The 21,170-nt window shown below is 40.2% G+C and overlaps 1 protein-coding gene across 11 annotated transcripts; it reads left to right on the forward strand.

Annotated features, from left to right (window-relative positions):
- Positions 1-6,686: 6,686 nt before the first annotated feature.
- Positions 6,687-19,805, forward strand: LOC127949508 (lysophosphatidic acid receptor 1-A). 11 transcript variants are annotated; one of them, XM_052546900.1, is made up of 6 exons: positions 6,695-6,827; positions 9,322-9,577; positions 10,181-10,595; positions 11,446-11,860; positions 17,228-17,484; positions 19,605-19,805. In XM_052546900.1, exons 3-6 carry the CDS (start codon positions 10,284-10,286, stop codon positions 19,644-19,646), a joined length of 1,026 nt encoding a protein of 341 aa, XP_052402860.1. In that variant the 5' UTR covers positions 6,695-6,827; positions 9,322-9,577; positions 10,181-10,283; the 3' UTR covers positions 19,647-19,805. The 11 variants fall into 11 exon arrangements, with proteins under 11 accessions (XP_052402850.1, XP_052402860.1, XP_052402849.1 ...); XM_052546890.1 differs by lacking the exon at positions 19,605-19,805 and having other exon boundaries at positions 6,687-6,827; positions 9,325-9,577; positions 17,228-19,535; XM_052546889.1 differs by lacking the exon at positions 19,605-19,805 and having other exon boundaries at positions 17,228-19,535.
- The last annotated feature ends 1,365 nt before the right edge of the window (positions 19,806-21,170 follow it).

Raw genomic sequence — 21,170 nt, forward strand, 5'->3', positions numbered from 1 at the left:
ACATTGAAAAAAAAAACATTGATTAAAAACACATGAATGTTTTCGCACATATTTACACACGAGGACCAATTTTTAAGCTTTATGTCTGATGTATTTTTACATATCAAAATAAATTTCTATGTTTACAGTGCATCAGTCAGATGTCGAATCTGCTACCTTTATGTTCATGACTAGATGTTAGGGCTACATGTGGTCCGAAATAAACGTGCTTCTGCTAAATTTGGACTAAATTAGATGGACCAAACAAACCCCAATTTTAAACGTGGACTTTTGGGCTATATTTGGACCAAATCCGAGGGAACAAGCAAAGGCCAACTGGCCATGACGGGCTGAGTTGATATAGCCCAAAAAAACGACGTCCAAATGATGTCTGGTGTTTTCCACAGGTGTTCTATTGGTCCTTAATGGTATCCAATAGACAATACATGCCACCACTAGAAGAAAGCAAATTACCAATAGAGACCAACAGGGACCTTTTTAAAGTGTCCATTAAAACCAACAAGTTGATTTAAAATTTCATGGCGTCAACACATTTCAAAACAGTTGGGACAAGGCCATGTTTAGCACTGTGTGTCACCCCCTCTTCTTTTTATAACAGTCTGCAAGCGTCTGGGGACTGAGGAGACAAGCTGCTCAAGTTTAGGAATAGGAATGCTGTCCCATTCTTGTCTAATACAGGCTTTTAGTTGCTCAACTGTCTTAGGTCTTCTTTGTCACATCTTCCTCTTTATGATGCACCAAATGTTTTCTATGGGTGAAAGATCTGGACTGCAGGCTGGTCATTTCAGGACCCGGATCCTTCTTCTACACAGTCATGATGTTGTAATTGATGCAGTATGTGGTCTGGGATTGAACACACACCCAAAGCACTGGGCATCCATTATATCCTGCACCGGGGAGCAGTTGAGGGTTCGGCAGCTCAGTCGTGGTATTGCCGGCCCAAGACTCGAACCCACAACCCTAGGGTTAGTAGTCGAACTCTCTAACCACTAGGCCACAACTTCTTAACAAGTTGCAGATTGGTCCTCCAGCTGTTCCTTATATGTTCATTTAACTTTTCCAGCCTCTTATTGCTACCTGTCCCAACTTTTTTGGAATGTGTAGCTCTCATGAAATCCAAAATGAGCCAATATTTGGCTTGACATTTCAAAATGTCTCACTTTCAACATTTGATATCTATATTCTATTGTGAATAAAATAGAAGTTCATGAGATTTGTAAGATATTCCATTCCTTTTTTACTCACAATTTGTACAGTGTCCCAACTTTTTTAGAATTGGGTTTGTATATAATAGTACTTTAATATGTTTATTAATCAATATCTTAATAATAAAATAATCTGTACTTTATAAGGCACTATAGAGATAGAGGTGACGTCATTTGAGTTGATCAGAAACATGCTGTAGATATTAAAGTACAATTTATGTCCTACTTAAGATATTGTTTTTAGATGCACAGTGATAGTTTGTAGTTTACAGTAACATGTTTGTATAATAGTGTTTTATAATTACCATTCCCCGCCTCCAGTTCACTCACATGTTTGAAGATAAAACATTAAATGGAGAGCATTGCATTCTGGGAAACAGTGTCCCATGCAGTGTCTTCAGATGCATACATCACATTTCAGCAAATGTAGCATTCCACGCATACAGAACATTCTCTTACTCTTCACAGGACACACGCAGCAGACTGCAGCACATGCAGTTGTGTGCTAGTATGAACACAGCTTCTGATCTGACTTCAGTCTACCTGAGTTATATTCAGCAGATTCTGGTAAATACTGTAGGTCATCCGGGTATTTGGTGCTGACAGAAGATCATCACACATACTGGATACTGCAGAAATAGTAAGAGTAGTATGATAGTATGGCATTTCGAACACAGCATCTCAGTACCTGATCCACGATCAATGGAGCTCCGAAATTATGATTCACCGTGGCAACAGCTCCCGCCAAATGACTTTGCATACTACAGAATACGTAACTTTAATTCTAAATCAATTTTATTATGTGAAAACTGGAAGAAAGGTCATTTATAAAACTAATATTCATTTTCATGGAATCCCAAGGGGGCAAAAAAATACACATAATTCTAGCAAGTAAAGCTTCAAGCCTGAAACGGCTTTACAAATAAAAAATCTGACTTTAAAAATATTTGACATTCAATAAATATAATTTAGTGTGTAGGCCTATATCAATTTCAATGAGCAGCATCTTTTTCCACATAGTCTAAAGCTTTTTTCACATAGGCCTTAATATAAAAGTACTCCAATCCAACTGCTTCAAACAGTTCGAGTTTATAAACTAGCATTCATTCGATGTCAGTACTATGAACTTATTTCATTTGATTTCACTGAGAAGGAATATTTCTTAAAGGGGGGGTGAAATGCTCGTTTTCACTCAATATCCTGTTAATCTTGAGTACCTATAGAGTAGTACTGCATCCTTCATAACTCCAAAAAGTCTTTAGTTTTATTATATTCATAAGAGAAAAATAGTCTGTAACGATTTTTCCCAGAAAAACACGAGCGTCTGGAGGCGTGACGTGTGGGCGGAGCTAAAGAATCACGAGCGCGAGTAGGCTTTTGCGTTGAGAGCGTTTGGAAGCTGTGACATTATCGTGAGGGTAAAACCATCATCCAAAACAAACCATGGCTAACAGTCAGATTCAGCCGTTTATTTATGATCCAGAATCAGATCCAGAGGCTGAAACTGAACGAGAGCAGCAGCAGCAACGACTCGCTCCGAGCGGGGCTCGAACCCGGGTCTCCGGCATGGGAGGGGACGCACTAACAAGGAGGCAGAGATATTTGAAGCAGTTTTACTCACCGCCTGCGGTTCCAACACACCATCGTGACCCTTTTTCGTTGGCATTGCATCATCCTTAAGAAATAAACGATGTGCAAATCCGTCGTCAAACAGGACCTTGTTGTAAAACAAGCATCTTTGAAATGCAGGGAACAAACACAAACACTTGCACAACTCCGTTGATGCTCTGTAAAAATAAACTCCATCCACTGGTCCCTTAATGCTGTTTCTCTTTTGGTAATCTGTGCAGGGTTGTCTTGCCCTGGCAACCAAAAACACACTTCTTTTGTGTCATTTGGCGACGCTCTGGCTCTGATCAGTGAAGTCTGTTGTGCTCTCAGTGCTCTGCTATACGGGAGCGCGCACTCTTCCGGCAGAAGTGCCTCAGGACACATATAAGGAAATTCTGCTCCATCTAACGTCACACAGAGCCATACTCGAAAAAAACTTTCCCAAACTTGTGACAAACCGGAAGGAGTATTTTGGGAACAGAAATACTCCTTCAAACGTACAACTTAATTTTTGAAACTTTGTCCATGTTTAGCATGGGAATCCAACTCTTTAACAGTGTAAAAAACTCAGTATGCATGAAATAGCATTTCACCCCCCCTTTAATATAAAACTGCAAACACTTAATGTGAAATAGTAAAGTAACTAAAAGCATGACTTTTACTCAAATCACTGCAGTTCATTGTCAGCTGTAACACACATGTATGTGCTGAAGCACTTAACACAGAGATCACCACTGTATCAGCGTCTTTATATAAAGCAGTAGAACGTCAGTGTTTGTGGCTCATCATTGACTGAAGGTCAGGTTGCTTTTGTATTTGTAGGGAATAAAGATGACCAAATAAACTGTGAATCATTTCCTTCCTTTCCATACAGTCATCAGCTTCATCTTCAGAAGTGTGATGGTGTAATCAATGCATCCAGCCACACTGGAAACCCTGAAGGAAATTACAATTAGTTTAACTCCAGAGGTCACAGAACACAAGATGTTATCAAGTTAACACCAATTAAAAGAGGTTTCACTCAAATAAATATGCATGTGGATATGGCTAAATAAAATAAAGTAAAATAAGTTCCTCTCCTGATGTAAATGTAACTCTGTGAATTAATGCAGGATCCAGTGTAAAGAAGCATGCCATTGTTGTCACATTTACAGTGTCTGCATGATGAAAATAAAAGTGGTGCCATGAGAAAAATCTTGTTTCCATTTGCATTAAGATTAGTTTTTTCTTACCCACTGGCAGATCATTTTACTTGTTAACTCTGCAAACAAGACTAAATATTATATATATATTTTGATTTAAGAATCTATATATTTTTATTTGAAATAAGGTTAAAACCTCAGCAATTAAAGCAGCCTTTGTAGCATGGATGAATGAGTGAGGTGTTTCAAGTTTCAAGTTTGTATTTATTTATATAGTACATTTAAAAACAGCAAGCAGGGCTGAATAAAGGGCTGAACAATACACAAGATAAAATAAAAAGAATAAAAAACACTTTCATGGCATGATATCACAATGAATTAAAAGCTGAAGAAAAAAAGAAAGGTTTTAAGAGAAGATTTAAAAACAGTTAGAGATTGAGCCGTTCCACAGTCTAGGCCCGGGAATCACAAAGGCTCTGTCTCCTCTTTTCTTTAGCCGTGATCTGATCTGGGGAAAGCCAAACGTCTCTGATCACCAGACCTCAGGTTTCGATTGTGAGGACAGAGAAGCTCGGACAAATAGCTCGGTGCCAGATTGCTTACGGATTTAACAACAAAGAGAAGAATTTTAAACTCAGAAAGCACAGGTAGCCAATGCAGTGATATTAAGATAAGAGACACATGATCGAATTCACGTTTTCTTTTGAGGAACTTTGCAGCAGCAGAGAGTCGCAATAATCCAACTGTGATGTAATGAGAGCATGGATAGCAATCTCCAAGGTTTTCTCAGAAAGAGAGGATTTGACATTAGAGAGAAGACGTAGCTGGAAGAAACAAGAACTAATCACCGCATTTATTAGTTTTTCAAATTTGAGGTTGTGGTGCCAGAGAAAACAAGTTGTTAGTGCAAGATGAACTTGGAGAAAGGTAATCCAGATCAATGTTACTGCAATTAAAGCTGTCATGGGGGCCAAAGACTATAACCTCGGTTTTGGATTTATTCAGAAATAAAAAGTTTTGAGAAGAGATCTCAGAGCAGAATCTTTGTTGCGTATAAGAGGCAAATAAATTTGTGTATCATCTGTATAGCAATGAAATTATACACCATGCTTTCTGAAAATGGAGCCGAGAGGAATCAGATACAGAGACAAAAGAAACGGTGCGAGAATAGACCCCTGTGGCACTCCACAACAGAGTTGGGCTGGCAAGGAAAAAAGAATTACCAAGTTTGACAGAGTTGATAGAGAACCGTTTTCTCCAATATTTTTGTAATAAAAGGAAGTGTCGGGAGAGGTCGAAAATTATTAAAATCTCTATAATCAAGTGAAGGATTCTTAAGGAGAGGTGTAACAGTGGCTTGTTTTAGTATGTCGGGGATAGTCCCTGTGCTCAAGCTTTTATTCAGAAAAAACATGTTCCAACTAATTCAGAAATGTGTTTCATAATACGGGGAGAAAGAACATTAAGAGAAGGAAGAAGGAAGTATTTAAATATCAGAGGTATTTAAACATCGCTTACGCTTTACAAAGGGAGAGGAGTCTGTAATAAACTCTGGGTTTACTGAAGAAAACCAGCTCCTGACCAGGTGAGGGTCAGAGGTTTAGTGTGGTCTTTTACTGGAACCGAACACCCTGAGTTTCCCTTTTCCATCAAAAACACTTTCTGGAATACACCCCTGGACTGATTCCTGATGAAATTTGCCACATCTAACAATAATAAAGAGTCTGTGGCTTTAATGAGAGTCTTAGTACAAGTGTAAATGAACATCTCCACCAGCAGAGGGAGCAACACACACACACACACACACACACACACGTGAAGAAGGATGAGGTGTGAATGTGTGTGATTTACACTGATAAAGATATTTGTGAGCGTGTGTGTGATTTAAACTGATAAAGATCTTTGTGTGTGTGTGATTTACACTGATAAAAATGTTTGTGAGTGTGTGTGTCTGATTTACACTGATAAAGATCTTGGTGTGTGTGTGTGTGTGTGTGTGTGCGTGATTCTTGATTTCAGGCAGGATGTTTCGAAAGTATCAGTGTTACTCTGTTATGTTATATTCTTTTATGTGTGTGTGTATGTGTGTGTGTGTGTGTGTGTGTGTGCATGTGTTTCCGTGCCTGACATTCGGAGTGAATGACATCATTTCTCATGGGCAGAAATGCTTAAAGATCCAAGAACAACTTAAGGCTCTGTGTGTGTGTGTGTGTGCGTGTGTGTGTGTGTGTGTGTGTTGGCAGAGTGATATTTCAGCAGCCTCCTCCTCAAATCTGTACAAGATGATAGTAAACAGCTCCATATGACACACTTATACACACACACACACACACACACACACACACACACATACACACACACGCACACACACACACAGAACCTCGGGCATATGTGACATGATATTTTAATATTTAAGATGTTGTAAATGATCAACATTTAAATTTGTGCATATGATTTATAAGATTAGGTATGATTTTAATCTATGACTTCTAACAGAATAGAAAATAGTAAAACTTCCACATGTGTTGTGCTGCAGGTTTTGGGGTATTTTAAACAAATGTCAAACCAAAATGAGTGCAAAACACAATAACGATGAGCTCAAATCTTCACGTTTTAAAGGTTTTTTAGCACAATTTTTTAGCAGAAGCCAAAGTTCAAAATATTCGGCGTCTCTCATTGGTCAATCACGTCACCTGCAAACCAATCAGCCGCGTCCCCATAGACCCCGCCCCCTCCCCCAGCATCCGCATACAGGTGAGTGAGTGAGTGCGCGCGCCCGAGGAGAGCACGAGCCGAGCAGAGACATGAGCCTCGGTCCGAATCGACCGGACTGAACTGATCACGAGCGGCGGAGCGGCGCGAGGACACCGTGAGTACCGTGGAGCTCCGAACCTTTCCCGCACTTTCAGCAGCTTTGTGCGGCTCAGAGAGTTTCAGCAGCGCATCTATGACTGTGAGCTCAAATCAGAAAATTAATTTAAGTATTAACTAGAGTAAGTGTGTGTGTGTGTGTGTGTGTGTGTGTGTGTGTGTGTGTGTGTGTGTGTGTGTGTGTGTGTGTGTGAGAGAGAGAGAGAGAGAGAGAGAGAGAGAGTGAGTGAGAGAGTGTGTGTGTGTGAGAGAAAGAGAAAGCGCTGTGTGTGTGTATATGTGTGTGTTACATAGGTGAAATGTGTGAATATATGAATGGCGAGTGTTTGTTTGCTATTTCACCACCACATTAATATTTAAAATCATAGACACATTGTTATTGTTGTTCGGAGCTGTTTTTATTTTATCGATTAAATTAACCCCAAAATCTCCGCGGAGAGACTAAACCCGTGTGTTTTCGTTTGGAGAGTTTGATCTATTGTTCTTCCATAACATGTTTTCTGTCAGACTAGAAGAGAGAAAACATTCAACATACACATTATAAAGAAACACTCCACTTGTTTGGTGATATTAGGCTCGTCTTCAGCTCCCTGGAGTTTAACTCTTGAGTTACCGTTACTGAACACATTCAGCTGATCTCAGGTCTGACTGGAATGCTTTAGCTTAGCTTAGCACAAATCATTGAATCTGATTAGACCGTTAGCATCGCGCTCAGAAATCAGTTTCTAGATGTTATTTTTTCTATATATTTTTTCATATCTACATTCTACACAGCTCTGCTACTGCTGCTTTAATATCACTGCCATATTCTCTAGATTGAAAAATGGATAATATTCACACTGATTCCTTCAACATTCAACTCCTAAAAATATGGTTAAAAAATCATGTCTGTATAGTGAGGTCTAGATCAGTGTTTACTATATTTCACTGTACTGTCTTGTCTTAAAGTCGTTATGAAATCAATATTATTTTTCATGGAATGCTGCAGTATTAATTATAATATGCTCAAAAATAATAACATGCCTGGATACATATTTAATAATAGACACTGCAAAAGTGATCAGACAAACAACATTAATCTTTGATTTAATGTTTTTCACATGTTAGTATTATAATAAATTCAGCATAAATCTGAACATGAAGTCCTGACAGATTCCTTTAAATCTGTGAGAAACTTGAAGAGTCATCACATTTCCCAAACCAGTCTGAGAATACTACAGTCAAGAGATTCCTGAAGAGGAAGTGAAAGACTGAGACGGAAGCAGATGATGTGTGAGAGAGAGTGTGTGTGTGAGAGAGGAAGAGAGAGAGAGAGAGAGAGAGAGATAAAGTGTGTGTGTGAGTGTGTGTGTGTGTGTGTGTGTCTCTCTCTCTGTGTGTGTGTGTGTGTGAGAGAGAGAGAGAGAGAGAGAGAGAGTGTGTGTGTGTGTGAGAGAGAGAGAGAGAGAGAGAGTGTGTGTGTGTGTGTGTGTGAGAGAGAGAGTGTGTGTGAGTGTATGAGAGAGAGTGTGTGTGTGTGTGTGTGTGTGTGAGAGAGAGAGAGAGAGTGTGTGTGTGAGTGTATGAGAGAGAGAAAAGTGTGTGTGTGTGTGTGTGTGTGAGAGAGAGAGAGAGAGAGAGAGAGAGTGTGTGTGTGAGAGTGTGTGTGTGTGTGTCTCTCTCTCTGTGTGTGTGTGAGAGAGAGAGAGAGAGAGAGAGTGTGTGTGTGAGAGTGTGTGTGTGTGTGTCTCTCTCTCTCTGTGTGTGTGTGTGAGAGAGAGAGAGAGAGAGAGTGTGTGTGTGTTTCTTCATCTCTCTGTCACTGCTGGAATCACAGACTCAGTTTTTTTCTGCTGTGTCTCATGTATGAAGTGCTTGTGGGTTTGACCTCACACTCCAGTTCCTGTGTGTGTGTGTGTGTGTGTGTGTGTGAGAGTGTGTGTGTCTCTCTCTCTGTGTGTGTGTGTGTGTGTGTGTGAGAGAGAGAGAGAGAGTGTGTGTGTTTCTTCATCTCTCTGTCACTGCTGGAATCACAGACTCAGTTTTCTGCTGTGTCTCATGTATGAAGTGCTTGTGGGTTTGACCGCACACTCCAGTTCCTGTGTGTGTGTGTGTGTGTGTGAGAAAGAGTGTGTGTGTGTGTTCACAGACAGTGAGAGCGAGGGTGTGTCTGATTCTGTAATAACAGGTTTAAGTTCATAAGAGGGTTGTGACGGTCAGTTGACTGTATACACACACACACACACACACACACACACACACACAGAGCTGTTTTAAGATGCTCTTAGAGCAAATCTTATTCTCATTTCTGTATCTGCTCTATGTAATATAATCTTTCTCTTGGTTTTATGGTAATGAAGCATCCTCTAAACTCTCTGCAGATGTGTGTGTGTGTGTGTTCTCATGAAGGCCAGGCTGAGCTGTATCGGAGTGTGTTCATGAGTGCAGTGGTGGTGTGTGATGGGAGCGGGGTAGTTTCTGAGCGTGTGGTGACAGATCGTGTCTCTCTTCAGCAGTTTGTCCTTGTGGGGGTTGACTCTGAGGTTTTTGAGGTGATAACAGAGTTACTGGAATCCTCCAGCTGCGGCGTCCAATCACCAGGCGGCTGAGGCCAGAGGTGCGCTGTGATTGGTGGAGCTCCTCTCAGTGGGAGGTGTGGAGGTCAGGTTTCTCTGGTCAGTGTGTGATCTCTTCGTTCTGACGAGACACTTGTGTGCAGTTTAACCAGCTCTCAGCCCAATCCCAACAAACTGGCAGTCAGAAAATAAAGTAGGTTATAACTTCAAGATTTTTGCTTCAGAAAACACCATTTTCTTTATTTTCTTTATTCACATTTTCGTGAACAACATACTTTTCGTTTTGTTTCATTTTTTGCCTCGTTCTCATTACTGTAATAAAGACCATCTCTTTCTCATTAATGTAAGGGAAACATCAGTACCTATTATTTAAATAGAAAAATTGCTTATTTGTCATTAAAATAATGTAGAAAATCCTAATGTTCATAAAACATGTTCCTGGTCTTCATGCAGATGATAAGAAGTCACTACAAAATAATAATAATAATAACACATATATTTGCTAATAACGCATGGTTTAGGTGTTTATTTATTTATTTAAAGAAAGAATAATGTACACTTTAATAAACTGCGATTAAAACCCAATTCTCAATAATGAAGGAAGAGATTGAGGCCCATTTGAGCATTAATTGCACTGATTTAAATAATAATGATAACTGTATTAGAGTGATGTAATCATGCGTGACGCTGACCCAGCAGTAAATCCATCACAGATCCAAGAGTTTGATGTGTTTCCTGGTGGTTTTGTGTGTGTGTGGTGTCTCTAATGTTCTCCTCGTGTTCCCTCTGTTCTCAGTAGATCTGGTTCTTCAGACAGACCGGCTTCATGAGTGACCTCTGACCCGTGAAGCCCCTCCCCTCCAGTCCCGTCCAATCGCGTGCTTCCTGTGTTCGTCACGATGCTCTGCTACGATCACGAGAACGTGAGCTTCTTCTACAACCACAGCAAGAAGAACATCAGCGAACAGTGGCACACCAAAGACGTGGTGGTGGTGTCTCTGGGACTGTTAGTCTCCGCCTTCGTCATCTTCACCAACATCCTGGTCATGCTGGCCATCTTCATGAACCGTAGGTTCCACTACCCCATCTACTACCTGCTGGGGAACCTGGCGGCGGCCGACCTGTTCGCAGGCATCTCCTACATGTACCTGATGTTCCACACGGGCCCCTGGACCATCAAGCTGTCCGTGCAGCAGTGGTTCGTGCGGCAGGTGAGCGCTCCGCTGAGTCTGGGGCTGCAGTGGAAACTGGGATTGACCAAGGAAATCAAAATGCTGTGTTTGTTTTAAAGGAAGCCTTGTGCTTTATTATTATTATTTTTTATTGTTAAAAATGCACTGATGAAATTATTTAGAAATATTCCCAAGTTTAACTGCATAAAGTCAGTATAAAGCAAGACATGCCGAAATAAAGGTTTGTTTAAATTGAGGTAAAATAAAAAAGGAATTCTTGTATTTGATTGTAGTACAATTAAAAAGATTGATAAAATTGTAAAAAAAAAAAGAATTCATTTATACACATTATGAGAGGAAGTGTGCTTATTTATTCGAGTATTCATGGGTTGAATGCATTTTAAGTTCATATGAATCAGGACACTACAACACCAAAATAAAAGTTTTGTCTAATACCTTGAAGAACTGCTATTTAGATTTATCATTCAGTGTTTTATGACAAAAACAAGGACATAAAAATGCAATTGTTAAGGGATTCTTATGATATTCCTTGGTTGAATGCGTTTTAAGTCTGCATGAAACCAGAGAGCTGGTTGATCAACAGGATGTGATGCACTTCCTGTTTCCTGTAAGGAATTCTGAGAGAAGACCTGCAGTCTTGCTTCATAATCATGTCTAATCAATCTAACCCTACATTTAATGTAATTTTACACTAAAATACTATTAAATGTACATTTTGTTTGGAAGTGAAATAGAACATCATCTTATAGTTTACAGTGAATATTCCCAGACTTCCTAGTGTGTCGAGGGGGCGGGGCTTAGAGAGTGGTGTTGGGCGAGTAGTGTCTGAAGCACCGGTGCTGGTGTGAACACTGCTCTTGTGTCTCAGGGCTTGGTGGACACCAGTCTGACGGCGTCGGTCATTAATCTGATGGCCATCGCGCTGGAGCGCCACCAGACCATCTTCACCATGCAGCTGCACAGTAAGATGACCAACCACCGGGTGGTGCTGCTGATCGTGGGCATCTGGCTCATCGCCATCGTGCTGGGTCTGGTGCCCTCCATGGGCTGGAACTGCCTCTGTGACGTCCAGCTGTGCTCCAACATGGCTCCGCTCTACAGCCGCAGCTACCTGGTGTTCTGGGCCGTGCTCAACCTGCTGACCTTCACCGTCATGGTGGCCGTCTACACGCGCATCTTCGTCTACGTGCGCCACAAGAGCCGCCGCATGAGCCAGCACACCTCACAGGTCAAGCACAAGGAGACCGTGGTCAACCTGATGAAGACCGTCGTCATGATCCTGGGTAGGACTCATTATGACTCCATCAGAACTGTTTTCCTATCACGCATTAATAATGACCATCATTAGGAGTTAATGATTCAGTGGTTTAAACTGCTCAAAGAGTCGTTCACAGCAGTAACTATACTCATAAAGTTTTAATCATCGCTCTAAGAGAACAGCTGAATCAACAGCGCAGCTAGTGTGAATGCTCATATAGTTATTGTTATTATTACCGTGTCTTCCGGACTATAAGTCACACTTTTTTTCATAGTTTGGCTGGTCCTGCGACTTACAGTCAGGTGCGACTTATTTATCAAAATTAATTTGACATGAACCAAGAGAAAACATTTCCGTCTACAGCCGCCAGATGGCGCTCTATCCTGCTCAGTGCTCCTGTAGTCTACCATCATCTGTTCCTCATCATGACATATTTTTGGTCTGATGCGACTTATACTCATGTGCGACTTATAGTCCGAAAAGTATGGTATTATTTCAGTTATTTTTTTATTTTTATCACGATTGTTACTGTATTCATTATATTTACCGTTACTGACTTTATAGTTCTAGTAAAAGTCATTGCTATAGTTATGGTTCTCGTTACAGTTATAGTTATCATAGTTACTTTGTAGTTATCGTCATAGTAGGTGTAATTATAGCTACTGTTATAGTTGTAGTTATTGTAATTCTCTTTATAGATATAATCATGTTTAGTTGCAAATGTTATAGTCAGGGTCATCTTTGTAGTTATTTAACATTAGTTGTAATTTTCATTACAGTTATTACTAATATTGTTATAGTTATCGTTATAGATATCATCATAGATGATGTTATAGTTACTGTTTTTAGTTATTGCTGTTTTTAGTCATTGTTATAGTTATTATTAGTTGTGATTCTTGTTACAGTTAGTGTTATAGCTGTTGTTATCATTGTTTCTGTTGTTGGCTATAGTTATCATCGCAGTTATGCTATAGTTATCGTTACAGTCATCGCTATAGATATTGTTTTAGATATGACTAGTTATTAGGGCTATTATTATTTATTTTTATACCAGTATGTGTGTTCTCTGGGAATTGAACCCACAACCTTTTGCGCTGCTAACACCGTGGTCTACCGCAGAGCCACAGGAACATACACATCGCATTTGTGACATTACTCTTTATGTTCTGCTAAAACACTGCTGGTCGCTTTCTAAGAAAGAAACACATTCCAATTTGTGAAATATTGTAAAATAAATACATTTTTCACTCTTTAAGCAATATTGAATATCATATTTAACAAGATATTGCATATCTTGTTTTTTTTTTTTTTTCTTCAATATCACACAGCCCTATTAGTTATTATTACAGTTATGCTGGAGTTATTATATTCACCGCTATCTGTCTTGTCCATTTTGTGTCGTCACTTTTAATTCAGACGTCTACATCACAGCTCTGATGATATAGTTAGTCTTTTGCGAGTTGTATCGTGTCATTGTGTCTCAGGACTTGATGTTATAAATGTAGGAACAGTGGTGATCTGAATGTGAATGTGTTCAGAAAGGCTGAATGTGTGGAGTAAACTCCCGTCGTGCGTTTGGAGAATAGCACGCAGCAGCTGAGCGTTGAAACACAAACAGGCGTAGGAGGAAGGCCTGTCTGGACTCGTCTGACCGGTCCTGCATGTTTTCACTATCTCCGCTTCGCTTTTCTTTCTGTAGAGACAGAGAGGCGAGTGCATGTTCTGACAGAGCCACGCACATCACGCCTGCTCGCCCTCACACACAGGAATCTCCACACAATCTGACAACATTCCTGGAAGCTTGTGCTATCTGAAGTCTTGGAAATAACCCATAAACACACATGTGCTTAAAACACTTCCTGAACATGCATCTGAAACCGCCCGCTGGTTTTTACCACTAACTATCAGCAGAGCATTACTGACTTAAATCGCCAACAAATTTCACTTCGAGTAGAACGGCCTGATAACACTAAGATGTCTTGCAATAACGTGAATCTCACAGAAGTAAGGTTTGTCCTTCAGTTTTATCACACACCCTTTTTCAGAGTCACATAATCAGTGTCACTCCTACAAATGAAAAGGGAGCAGCACCAAACTGAACTGCAGAAATACTGCGTCTCATTCACAATATTTAATAAAACGAACTTCATAAAAACATTAGTTTATATTTCTGCATTTGGCAGATGCAAAACATGAACAAAAGCCATTTGTCATGTGGATATTCACAGCCAAATCAGCCAATCAGAGCTCTTGATTTTTATTCTAACTTCCTGTCATGTAGTAATTAATGACCGTCATTACAATTCTTGACTTGGTAATTAAAACCTGCTCAAAGACTTGTTCAAAGCAATAAAGAGGTTATAGTTATCATTGTAGTTACAATTATTGTTCTTGTTATAGTTTTTTGTAAAAGTTGTTATTTTTATAGTTTTTGCTGTTATGATTCTCTTTACAACTATAGTTATTACAGTTATTATTATAGTTAGTTACATTATAGTTAGCGTTACAGTTATCACTATAGCTATCGGTACAGTTATCGCTATAGCTATCGGTACAGTTATCACTGTAGTTATTGGTACAGTTATCGCTATGGCTATTGGTACAGTTATCGCTATGGCTATCGGTACAGTTATCACTATAGCTATCGGTACAGTTATCACTGTAGTTATTGGTACAGTTATCGCTATGGCTATTGGTACAGTTATCACTATAGCTATAGGTACAGTTATCACTGTAGTTATCGGTACAGTTATCGTTATGGCTATCGGTACAGTTATCACTATAGCTATCGGTACAGTTATCACTGTAGCTATCGGTACAGTTATCAGTGTAGTTATTGGTACAGTTATCGTTATGGCTATCGGTACAGTTATCACTATAGCCATCGGTACAGTTATCACTGTAGTTATTGGTACAGTTATCGTTATGGCTATCGGGACAGTTATCGCTATAGCTATCGGTACAGTTATCACTGTAGTTATTGGTACAGTTATCGTTATGGCTATCGGTACAGTTATCACTATAGCTATCGGTACAGTTATCACTGTAGCTATCGGTACAGTTATCACTGTAGTTATTGGTACAGTTATCGCTATGGCTATCGGTACAGTTATCACTATAGCTATCGGTACAGTTATCACTGTAGTTATTGGTACAGTTATCGTTATGGCTATCGGGACAGTTATCGCTATAGCTATCGGTACAGTTATCACTGTAGTTATTGGTACAGTTATCGTTATGGCTATCGGTACAGTTATCACTATAGCTATCGGTACAGTTATCACTGTAGTTATTGGTACAGTTATCGTTATGGCTATCGGGACAGTTATCGCTATAGCTATCGGTACAGTTATCACTGTAGTTATTGGTACAGTTATCGTTATGGCTATCGGTACAGTTATCACTATAGCTATCGGTACAGTTATCACTGTAGCTATTGGTACAGTTATCACTGTAGTTATTGGTACAGTTATCGCTATGGCTATCGGTACAGTTATCACTATAGCTATCGGTACAGTTATCACTGTAGTTATTGGTACAGTTATCGCTATGGCTATTGGTACAGTTATCGCTATAGCTATCGGTACAGTTATCACTGTAGTTATTGGTACAGTTATCGTTATGGCTATCGGTACAGTTATCGCTATGGCTATCGGTACAGTTATCACTGTAGCTATCGGTACAGTTATCGTTATGGCTATCGGTACAGTTATCGCTATAGCTATCGGTACAGTTATCCCTGTGGCTATCGGTACAGTTATCACTGTGGCTATTGGTACAGTTATCGCTGTGGCTATTGGTACAGTTATCGCTATAGCTATCGGTACAGTTATCACTGTAGTTATTGGTACAGTTATCGTTATGGCTATCGGTACAGTTATCACTGTAGCTATCGGTACAGTTATCATTATGGCTATCGGTACAGTTATCGCTATAGCTATCGGTACAGTTATCCCTGTGGCTATCGGTACAGTTATCACTGTGGCTATTGGTACAGTTATCGCTGTGGCTATTGGTACAGTTATCGCTATGGCTATCGGTACAGTTATTGCTATGGCTATCGGGACAGTTTTCGCTATGGCTATCGGGACAGTTATCGCTGTAGCTATCGGTACAGTTATCGCTGTGGCTATCGGTACAGTTATCGCTGTAGCTATCGGTACAGTTATCGCTGTGGCTATCGGTACAGTTATCGCTATGGCTATCGGGACAGTTATCACTATAGCTATTGGTACAGTTATCGCTATAGCTATCGGGACAGTTATCGCTGTAGCTATCGGTACAGTTATCGCTGTGGCTATCGGTACAGTTATCGCTATAGCTATCGGGACAGTTATCACTATAGCTATTGGTACAGTTATCGCTGTAGCTATCGGTACAGTTACCGCTATAGCTATCGGGACAGTTATCACTATAGCTATTGGTACAGTTATCGCTGTAGCTATCGGTACAGTTATCGCTATGGCTATCGGGACAGTTATCGCTGTAGCTATCGGTACAGTTATCACTATGGCAATCGGTACAGTTTTTTTTAGTTTTTTATTAGAATTTTGTATACAAGTAACAAAAGAAAAAACAAACAGGAAAAATATACAGAATGGAAACCACAAGCAAAACAGAACACAGACACCAAAAAAAAAAAACAGGGCATATTAAAAAACCACAATAATTAAGTACACTGCTGCACCACTGACACTAGAATTTCAACACAAGTACTAAACAGAGATGGTAAAGGTGGTTAGCACTCTATGAACTCCCTTGCTGGTCCAACTCGGTGTTATATTTGTCAAGGTGAGCCAAAAATGGCTCCCAAATATCTGAAAATTTATTAAGATTGTCCATCATGCCATAGCGGACCTCCTCCATATGCAATATACCAAAGAGCTCACTTAACCAGATCCTAAACTGAGGCGCAGTATCTGACTTCCAAAGTTTTAAAATCATTTTCTTTGCAACTGATATTCCATACATAAAGCAATCGGTACAGTTATCACTGAGGCTATCAGTACAGTTATCACTGTAGTTATTAGTTATAGTTAGTTACATTATAGTTAGCGTTACAGTTATTGTTATAGTTGTAGTTAGTTATTTTTATAATTATTATAGATATAGTTACTACTCATAGTTAGTCATGATAATTAACATTATAGTTATTATAGTTGTCTTGTTGTAATTATTGGTCATTTTTTCAGTTGCCACTACATTTATTATAGTTATTGCTATAGTTATTGTCATTGATTATAATTGTAATAGTGTTATGATTTTGGAGGAACAGAAGCAACTCATCAAGTCATAATTCAGAACACTGAAGTGTCAGATCGGTGCAGTCGTAGTTGTTTCAGCTGTTGTCAGTTGTGTGTTTGTGAGGGTGTGCTGGTCTTGTGTCCTGCAGGATGTTTCGTGGTGTGCTGGACGCCGGGGCTGGTGCTGCTGCTCCTGGACGGTTTGTGTAAATCCTGCAAAGTCCTGACCTACGAGAAGTACTTCCTGGTGCTGGCCGAGTGCAACTCCTTCATGAACCCCATCATCTACTCCTACCGGGACAACGACATGCGGGACACCTTCAAACGGCTCCTGTGCTTCCCGTGTGTGGGGTGGCAGCAGAAGGACGGGCAGTCGGGTGTCCGCTTCAACACCCTGGAGCAAGAGGTACTCTCAGAGAGCGACGGGACCAGCGCGCCTGCAGCAAACCATCGCTCGAGCACACGCTAAAGCTGAACTCTGTGCTCCTGCCATCACTTATCATAGTCTAGCCGTCGAACATGAGCCGCAGTGTTTGTCTGTCTGTGCAGTTTTATAGCAAAGTGGCATTTTAGCATTGCTTCTCCATTTGCACAAACTCAACCCCCCCCACACACACACGCATATATATATAGTGTATGTATGTATGTATATACTTTTACATTTGTACAAACTCAACCACTAACACTAGCATTTACAGAAGCTTGTGCCTTGCCAGAAAATGTAAAGGCAACTCTTTATCTTACCATTCTGACTGTCTTTCCTTGCAATTCTGACATGTAAACTTGCAGTGGCTGGATAGGAACAAATATCTTTAACAGGATCGTGAAATATGAGCCCAGAATTCTGAGGACAAATGCCAGGAATCCAATATGTAAATGAAAAAAAAATTGTGAGAAAAAAAAATTGTGAGATGTAAACTCAGAATTCCAAGGAAAAAAGAATTCCAAGGAATTTGAGTGATGAATTCTGAGGAGTAAAAATATTGAGATGTAAACTAAAAAAAGATAAAATCACACACACACACACACACACACACACACACACACATATATATATATATAAAGAAGCTTCCATAACCTAACACAAACTGAAGCTAACTGAGATGAGCTAGTTGTCTGGATGAAAGTCCTCTCATTCTCTGGCGTGGCCTGGCTCTGTAGATGTAGTGTCTAACTAACTGAAGCGGTCATGTCTGCAGAGGTATAAACCGTGCTGCAGCACAGTGTGTGTCCGTCCCAGCTGCTTCGTGACCTGTTTCAGCATGTATTGTGTGTGTGTGTGTGTAATAGCTGCTCTCTTGTGTGTTGCGCAGCAGAGAAGGCGTGTGCTGCAGGACTCGTGGGTTGTGTGTAGATTCACTTGTATTTAAATCCTCAATCAGTCTCATAACCACTGCGTCTGGAACATTTCAGCCTGATTCTCTCGGAGGTCCTCCATCAGTCGCTAACACACACACACACACACACACACACACTCCACGCAGTGATGCTGAGGATTCACACACCTCACAAATCCTGCACGGCTGATGATGATGATGTTCTCTTTAAATTACCAGTTCCTGTGTGTGTGTGTGTGTGTGTGTGTGTAGGGTGACTTATGAGGACATAACCAGTGTCCACATTTTTCAAAACACTTATAAATCATACAGAATGAGTTTTTTTGAGAAAGTAAAAATGCACAAAGTTTCCTGTGAGGGTTAGGGTTAGGTGTAGGGTTGGTGAAGGGACATAGAATATACAGTTTGTACAGAATAAAAACCATTACACCTATGGGATGAACACACTTTACACAAAAACAAACATGTGTGTGTGTGTGTGTGTGAGAGAGCGTGACGTGCATGCTTGTGATTGTTCATCTAACTTCTCTGTAATGCTGCGGTCATGTTTCTGGCCGACAGATGTTTGTAATCTAATCATGTCAGTATTTACAGGTCACTGTGGTGAAGGCATAAAGCCTTGCACGCGAGCATCCTCTCTCTCTCCCTCACACACACACACACACACGCAGGTGGTCTTGATCGAGGTCCTCTGGTGGTGCTCTCGTGTACCTGCGGCGCTCGTTCATGCACGCTGCTCTCTTCACCTGGTTCCTGCATTAACAATGATCCCTGGTTTTTATAAAGGGTCTTTTTTAAAGCTTTTATGTTTTGTATTGTAAGAGTTTATTCCTGTGATTTGTGCTCAAGTCTCCGAGATCTCTCATGATTTCAGTGTCATATTTAAGATCTCCGCTGTGTGTAATGTGAGCTGGATGCTGGTGAGTTTCAGATGATGATGATGATGATGATGATTCTGTGGTTGGAGATGCACACACAGATCTTTTATTCTGATTGGTGGTCCATGATTGTGATTGGTTTATGGATGTGCTGGTTTTAATCAAACAGGTGCTCAAGTGTCCGTCTGTTGTACATGATTTGACCACGCTTCTACTGCTGATGAATAAAGGTGCTTGATGAAGCTGCTTCTGTGCGTCTGCTGTGTGTGTAGAGGACGGGGAAGTGTTTCTCAGCTGTGTGTGTGTCTCAGGCTCGTGATGGGGACGGTGTGCAGGAGGACGGGTCGAGCTGAGGGACACCGAGGACATGCTGGACTCCGCCTGCTGACCACAGGCTGCGTGCTGATTGGCTGAAGGAGCTGTCACTCACTCTGAGTGTGTGTGTATGAGCATCAGATGTGAATGAGTTCGTTGTAAATAGCATTTTATTTAATTAAAGTCTTCCTGGTGGAGCTCGTGCGTGTTTCTGTGTGTTTTACTTGATAACTCATGACTGATGAAATCTGTGTGTAGGTATTGCTCTTGCTTCAGGTTTGTGTGTTCAGGTTAAAGGTGTCAGTGGTTGTGTTTCTGATCGAGGCCACGCTGAACCACATCTCCATCTCTTCCTGTGTGTAATAGTGCTGATCTGGTCGGATTAGTTGAAGTTCTGTGGCTAGGTCATGTCACCGCTCCACCGGACGTGAAGAAATCACAACTGTGCAATCCACGAAACATATTCATCTTTAAATTTCATTTCTCTAAAATGTCTGGTTATGAAATGTAGACGTCTGGCGTAACTCTGTTTATTAAGATTGCGTGTCCCTGGAGCATCTGTGCTTCGCTTCATGGGTGGGTGGTTATTTGTGACCCTGAAGCACAGGAGTATTCGTAGAAATCAAAAATAAGATTATACATTTCTCTTTTATATCAAAAATCATTAGGATATTAAGTAGATCATGTTCAGTGAAAATATTTGGCACATTTTCTACAGTAAATACATCACAGCTTCATTTTGATTAGTAAGATGCAACTTTAAAGATTTTATCAATCTTTAGATTTTTTTTTTCTTCAAATAATTGTATCTCAGACAAATATTGTCGTCCACTAAAACCGTGTTTAACCCCTTCGGAGTGGTCTAGTTGTCCATGTGTTCAGTGTAGGACTGAACTGTTTCTGATACTGCAGAGTTTCAGGTGATCTGAGGGAGGAGGAATGTGTCAGTGTTAATACAGGTGTATCATAAGATGAGTCAAACTCTACACCTCTGAACAGTTACTATGATGCATCAAGTCCCTCATTATCGGCGTCGGGCAGGTTCCGCTCCCTGGATCCGGGCGGAGACACGAATGAGTTCCCCAGGCGGATGTGACGTCACCTCGCCCGGCGGTCCTCGCGCAGCTACAGGAGCTCGAGGGAGATGTTCATCAGTCAGAGACTCGAGAGCCGTTAATGTGTCAATCATCTGAAATCAGATTAATTGTCATAATTATCACAATTATAATTAATGACAATTAAAATTATAGAAATATGATTTGTCAATTGTGATTTAGAATTTACATAACTCTAAATACCTGCAATAAATATGAATCTTTTAAAAATAATCTTTTAAAGAATAATTATAACTCAGTATCTCATAACTTTGAGTTTTTATGGTAAAGTTATAATTTACCCTAACATGTTGTATTTGTTTTCTTATGCAGTGTAAATGAACTTCAGAGCATCGTGTTCTTTCTATTTGGTCTGTTTTAAGTTTGTTTGGAAATAGTGTTCATATATAATATAAAACCCCTCCGGTCACGGTGTTAGTAATACAGCGGACACACATTCACTATCAC

The sequence above is a fragment of the Carassius gibelio genome, chromosome B1 (assembly GCF_023724105.1).
Source record: "Carassius gibelio isolate Cgi1373 ecotype wild population from Czech Republic chromosome B1, carGib1.2-hapl.c, whole genome shotgun sequence".
NCBI classification, from domain to species: Eukaryota; Metazoa; Chordata; class Actinopteri; order Cypriniformes; family Cyprinidae; genus Carassius; species Carassius gibelio.

Excerpts from the sequence above, each read along its gene's own strand:
- LOC127949508 (XM_052546890.1), top strand. The coding sequence starts at position 10,284 with ATGCTCTGCTACGATCACGAGAACGTGAGCTTCTTCTACAACCACAGC. Across the intron at positions 10,596-11,445 it reads AGCAGTGGTTCGTGCGGCAG|GGCTTGGTGGACACCAGTCT; the intron begins GTGAGCGCTCCG and ends CTTGTGTCTCAG. Across the intron at positions 11,861-17,227 it reads GACCGTCGTCATGATCCTGG|GATGTTTCGTGGTGTGCTGG; the intron begins GTAGGACTCATT and ends TGTGTCCTGCAG.